This window comes from Juglans regia, chromosome 10 (genome assembly GCF_001411555.2).
Source record: "Juglans regia cultivar Chandler chromosome 10, Walnut 2.0, whole genome shotgun sequence".
In the NCBI taxonomy this organism is placed as follows: Eukaryota; Viridiplantae; Streptophyta; class Magnoliopsida; order Fagales; family Juglandaceae; genus Juglans; species Juglans regia.
Window position 1 is genome coordinate 34,603,171 of NC_049910.1, and position 6,064 is coordinate 34,609,234.

The window sequence follows — 6,064 nt, forward strand, 5'->3', positions numbered from 1 at the left end:
AATTGACGTAATTTGATATGATATATTAAATCTATTTTATATTTTATAATAAAAATAATTTTATAATTTAACATATCACATCAAAAATCAAAGGTATATCCAAATTTGTAATTATTCTTACCAAAAGATATTGATTCGGTGCCTATTAACTAAAAGTAATATTACATACAGTCGTGGAATGCATAAATGTTGGGCAGTCGCTTTGAAAAAGAGTGAGGTCTACTATTAAAAAATTAATTTCTTTTCACGTGGGTCTCATATTTATTCACTTTTTTTAAAGTGACTGTACAGCCCTTGCACACTCACGGCTGCAAGTATTATTTCTCATTAACTAATAGTATTCAAAACCAACGGTAATTAACTACTTCATTCTAATTTGAGCGGAGAAGCATATATCATTTTGTTTTTTCTTTTATTTTTGCATGACTATTGAATTGTCAATCTACCAGTAATTATCTATTTCGTTCTAATTTAGGCAAGGTTTCTAATCTGATAGACACAGATACACACATGACCAGTGGAAGAAGTCCCTAGTAAATGCGATATTCTCAACAGAGGAAGCTGCACTTATAAAAGCAATTCCTATAAGCACCTGCAACAAACCTGATAAGTTGATTTGGAGATGCACTACCACTTGAATTTTTACTGTCAAGAGTGCATATCACCTCTATGGAGATTATCCTTAGCCCTACAGACAAAGCAAGAAGAGTGGACCAAGATTTGGCACTTGCAGATTCCTAACGCTAACAAAAATTTCCTTAGGAGAGCATGTCTAGATGTCCACCCAACAAGAGCTAATAATCTCTTCAAAAGAAATGTAGTAGACACTCATGAGTGCCTTTTCTGTAAACAAAACCCTGAAACAGTGGAGCATGTCTTGTGGGAATGCACTTCAACTAGTGATGTATTGGGGCAATGCACAACCAGTATTCAAAAGAGTGTATCACAAAGCCAAGTCTTTAAGGATCAGCAAGTGGAGAAAATGCTTGTTGTATTAAATAAGGAAGACATGGAGGAATGAGTATATCTTCAAGGATAATTTCATACATCCTTCCACACTAGTGCAGCAAGCAAAGAACTTATTGTTTGAATTAAGATAAATCACAACTTCAGATACTAGTGCCAGGACAAAATATCATATGAATGAAGAATGACAGGCACCTCCTCCAGGAACTTTTAAACTTAAATGGGATGCTACTCTGGATACAATTCATTGCAAGGTTGGGAATGGTGCTATCATACGTTACTGGGAGGGCAAGGTCAGGGCCACACTTAGAATAAAAATGGACCTTTTCCCTAGCAGAGGCACTTGATGCTCTTCAGGCCATGCTGTTCTACCAGGACTTGTGACGCAGGGGCAAAATATGAGATTATTCTAATTGCTAGTTAAATAAAGGAAGCTAAAGATTGAAATTAAGAAAAATCGCAAACAGAGAGAAACACTGAGATTAGGGTTTTATTATAAAATAAATTGAATATATTCCTTTGAAGCCCACAAGCTGGGCTTAAATAGCCATGGGAAAATGAAGAATTGTAATTAAAGGCCAAACAATATAATAGGGAATAAGATAATTATGGTTAAGATCTAGCTTAAGAATCCAGAATAAAATCGTTACAAAAAATAAACATTACCATAAAAGAAAATTAACTAAAAATGAAAGAATTAACTAAAAGTGACGTTTAGAAAGGAAAAAAACTAATTTTGGAGTTGACAAGGAGCCCACCAGGCAAATCGTGGTGACCATGATGTGCATGCCGAAGAGACCTTTCCAGTCCAGTTTGGGATCATATGTGCAATTCTAACACCTATAGGCTGTAGCCAAAGTTATAGGTAAAATATTGACACCACAACTTCTCCTCGCCAACTGGAATAAGTCTCCTCGCCTAACAAGGAATAAGTCGTTCCTCGCCAAATTCGACAAATACTGCTTCTCACCCAAATTCTAGTAATACTCATCTATTTTCACAAGTTTTGCGCTAGTCTACCTTCTCGAAGTAGTCTAGCACTTTTAATGTCGCATCTGTTAGCGAAGCCTCATCAAACTCGGATTCCCCTACATCAACTTGGGATTCAGAAATATTATTCTGGAAGGAGATGCGTTGCCAGGTAGTTCAATGAATCAAAAGCTCTGAAGAGGTTTGGACTAGCACGGACATGATACTTGCTTATACAAGATCTTTGCTTGCTAGATTCGATACTTGGGTAGTGAATCACATTGGTAGGAATAAAAACAGAATTGCTTGTGCTCTTGGTATACAGGATGCTCTTGGTATACAGGATGCTCTCATTGTATTCTCTCTCCTTTATAGATATTTATGAATAAAACAAGCTGTTTATAAAATTAAGAAAAAAAATTCACCTAAAACCCATTGATACTAAAGAAGGTACACTATGTTGTATTTGGGTAGTGAGATGATCTTAAATATTCTGTGAATAGTAGTAAAAAAATAATAATATAATATTAATAAATAGTAGTGAAAAATTATAATAAAATAATAAATAATAGTAACTCTTATTCTGAGAATACTTCACTATCCAAACCAGCGCGTCATTCGACATGCAGACTTGTTTTAAGAGCTTTCGCAGTAGTACTCCTAATACTACTTTTCCTTTGCACTATGGTTCTTGTACAAGAAGCTGCTTTCCCCCCTCTATATTTCAATGAAAAATTAACATTTTGTTATATACTACAAAAGTCAATGCATAAATGTTATTTGTAACACAAGAAGCATGAGATCCACTTAATGCCATTAGCATTATTTAGAAAGGTTTTTCGGGTGCTTTTTCAAGATTGGAAAACTAGGACCTGACCCCAAGATCCCCTATCCTCCTCAAGCATGGCTGCATGGACTGTGAGACCATGACTCCTGAGAAAGTGAGTTATAAATGAAAATATAAGAAATGGATGGACACAAATGGGTACAAACCAGTAGGCTACTTGAGCCTAAAGAGTGGGCGGCACAAATTATGGACCACCCAGATTCTTCCTGTCAAAACAACATTAGCAAGAAACGAAAAAGTGGAGGTGAATGTGATGTGCCTCCCTCCTTTGCAGTTCAGCGTCAAAGATCGTTGAACATGACTCTCTTCTTGGATTGACACTTTAATGTGCCCCATTGCCTAGGGAATCATACTGGCGAATCAACATTTCCAATGTTTTTTAAATGAAAAATTCTCCTTATCATCTCTTCCGTCACATATCAATATATAATTTTTTATTTTTTTTATTATATTTATTATATTTAAACACACATAAATATGTATATTTAAATAATAAAAAATTTCACTACTCATCATCCCCACACACCACACTTATTTTTATTTTTTAATTTTGTTTAGTTTTTTTCTTTTTAATTTAGTTGAGTTCTTCTACTCATCATCCATACATCACACATTTGGTAAGAAAACTAAATATAAAAAAAATTATGTGTAGTGTGTAGTGTGTAGTGTGAGATGATAAGTAGAATTTTTCTAAATAAAATGACAAATCATATTATTGTGTGTGGTGTGGCTGTAGGAATGATAAATATCATCTCTCTTTTTAAATATCCAATCAAAAAATAGATAAGAATAATTCTTAACCCAGCCTATGTTCGGATGTTAATATCACTTCAATCCATCTCAAACTAATTATTGATGTAATTTTTTCAATTTTTTATAAAAAGTTAAATCTATCTCAATCTACTTTATACATTCAAATACATATTACAGTTTATTTACATTCAAATATATTTCAATGAAATTTACAAAATATTACTATTCAGAAATTAATTCAAATCATCTAAAATCACCTTAAGATTCAAACTTAGCCTAAATCTATTTTTAAAGTCGAAGCGAAATAGCTTTGGATTTAGGACAAAAGAAATGATACTTGCAGTCGTGAGTGTGCAAGCGTCATGCAATCACTTTAAAAAAATAAATAAATATGGAACTCACATGAAAAGAAATTAATTTTTTAATAGTAGATCCTACTCTTTTTTAAAATGACTTCACGACATTTACGTACTCCACGACTATACGTAGCATTACTCGATAAGGACATTATTGAACACCTCACATATGTCAATAATTGCACATTTCACTGTGTATTTAGAAAAATAGCTAGAAATTGAATCGGCAATTGACCGAACCATTAACACACCTAGACTGGCATGCAGTATAATTCTCCTCTCTCTCTCCCACGGATTGGGAGCCTGAGGTGGAGTGGGGGGGCCCACTAGATTCTAACGGAATTTAGGTGGTGGTTTATGAGTGGAAAGGGAGTGGAGTACGGAGGAATACGGTGGAGAAAGGCGCTGAGGGTGGGAAAATTACAGAAAAATACAGGGAGGAACAAGGAGAAAGAATGGAGGATTTAGAAGAACAATGGAATAAGCTAAATCTGCTGGAAGAAGAAGAAGCTGCTATAGTCTTTGATGAAGAAGTTGGCGAGGAGATATCTTACAGAGGAGAATGCAGCCTGGTGGGGAAAGTGTGTATGGACAGAACTATTAGCAAAGAAGTGGTGGAGAACACGATGAAGAGAGTGTGGAAAATAAGCAAACCTGCTAAGTTCCTAGAAGTAGATACAAATGTATTCACTATTACATTTGCAAATCCAGCAGACAAATATCGTGTTTGGAGTGGAAGACCTTGGTCTTTTGATTACCATCTGTTTGCGTTAAAACTTTTTGAGGAAGACACACCACCACAGAAGCTGAGGTTCATGCAGGAGCGTTTCTGGATCCAATTCCATAATCTGCCACTGTCCTGCATGAATGAAGATAGAGGAAGGCAGCTGGGCAATACCATTGGTGTGGTGGAGAAGGTGGATGTTAAAGAGGATGGTAGTGGTTGGGGAAGATATCTGAGGGTCCTGATTGTGATAGATCTTCAAAAACCTCTAGCTAGAGGCAGAACCATCAATGTGAAAGGAGAGAAACTTTGGATCCCCATAAGGTATGAAAAGTTGCCTCGTTTTTGTTTCTCTTGCGGTTGTTTAATTCATGAGAAAGGAGGCTGTGAAAACAAAAATGTAGGGACTGAACAATATGGGGTATGGTTAAGAGCAGATATGAAAAGAGGAGAAAAAATAAAAAGAGAAAGGGAATCTGTCAATTTAATGAAGAATAATGTAGGTAAGGGTGGGCATATTCAGGTGGAGGGAGATGATGTTGCAAATATCGAAAAAGGAAAGAAAGGGTTAAATGGAGGAAAAACTAATGGAATGGAAGAGGGACTGAGTGAGGTTGAGTCAGAGGAAATAAGTGCAAAGGAAAATGAGAAGGAGGGAAAGTTAAATGGGGAAGTGATTAGCAATAAACAAGTAGAAGCAGTAAAGAAAAGAACCAATGGGGAGGAAGTAATGAAGGGAGTAGGGTATGAAAAGGAGCTTATATTAGTGGATGAGGAGCAGAAGGGAGATCTGAATGAAACAATACAACATTTAATTATCAAGAAGGGAGAATGGAAGAGAAGGGCTAGAGAAAAAGGAAAAAATGTAATAAACAGAGGTGAGCAATTAGTTAAAAAAAGAAGGTATGAAGGGGAAGAGGGGGGAGCTATAAAGAGGTTGAAGGAACAAAAGGATAGTGAAAGTGGAGAGGGGGAGGAATACAATTCTTCAATAAGCATGGTGGTGGCTGTTCAACAGCCCCACCATTCCCAATGAAAATCCTTAGTTGGAACTGCCGAGGGCTTGGGAACCCTCGGACAGTTCAAGATCTTTGCCTTATGGTGAAGGAAAAGGACCCAGATGTGATATTCATTATGGAGACTAAGTTGAAAAGTGAGCAGTGTGTGAGATTGAAGAAGAGATTTAGCTGTGAGGGATGTTTTGTTGTGGGATCAGTGGGATCAAAAGGAGGTTTATCTCTATGGTGGAAAAGCAGAATAGAGGTAGAGATACAAAACTTTTCACAAAGGCATATTAGTGCATGGATCTCAGAAGAAGGAGAAGGGGAAAAGTGGTTAATGACTGGTTTTTATGGCCAGCCTGTTACCAACAGAAGAGAAGAAGCGTGGAACTTGCTAAAAGCATTAAAACCAAACTCCAATCAAGGGTGGTGTGTAATAGGAGATTTT

The 6,064-nt window shown here is 36.1% G+C and overlaps 1 protein-coding gene across 1 annotated transcript; it reads left to right on the forward strand.

The window, feature by feature from the left end:
- The first annotated feature begins 4,346 nt into the window (after positions 1 to 4,346).
- Positions 4,347 to 5,651, forward strand: LOC118349711. Its single transcript, XM_035695255.1, has one exon. It carries the CDS (start codon positions 4,347 to 4,349, stop codon positions 5,649 to 5,651), a length of 1,305 nt encoding a protein of 434 aa, XP_035551148.1.
- The last annotated feature ends 413 nt before the right edge of the window (positions 5,652 to 6,064 follow it).

Bases quoted from the DNA above. Each gene is read 5' to 3' on its own strand.
- LOC118349711 (XM_035695255.1), top strand. From the start codon at position 4,347: ATGGAGGATTTAGAAGAACAATGGAATAAGCTAAATCTGCTGGAAGAA.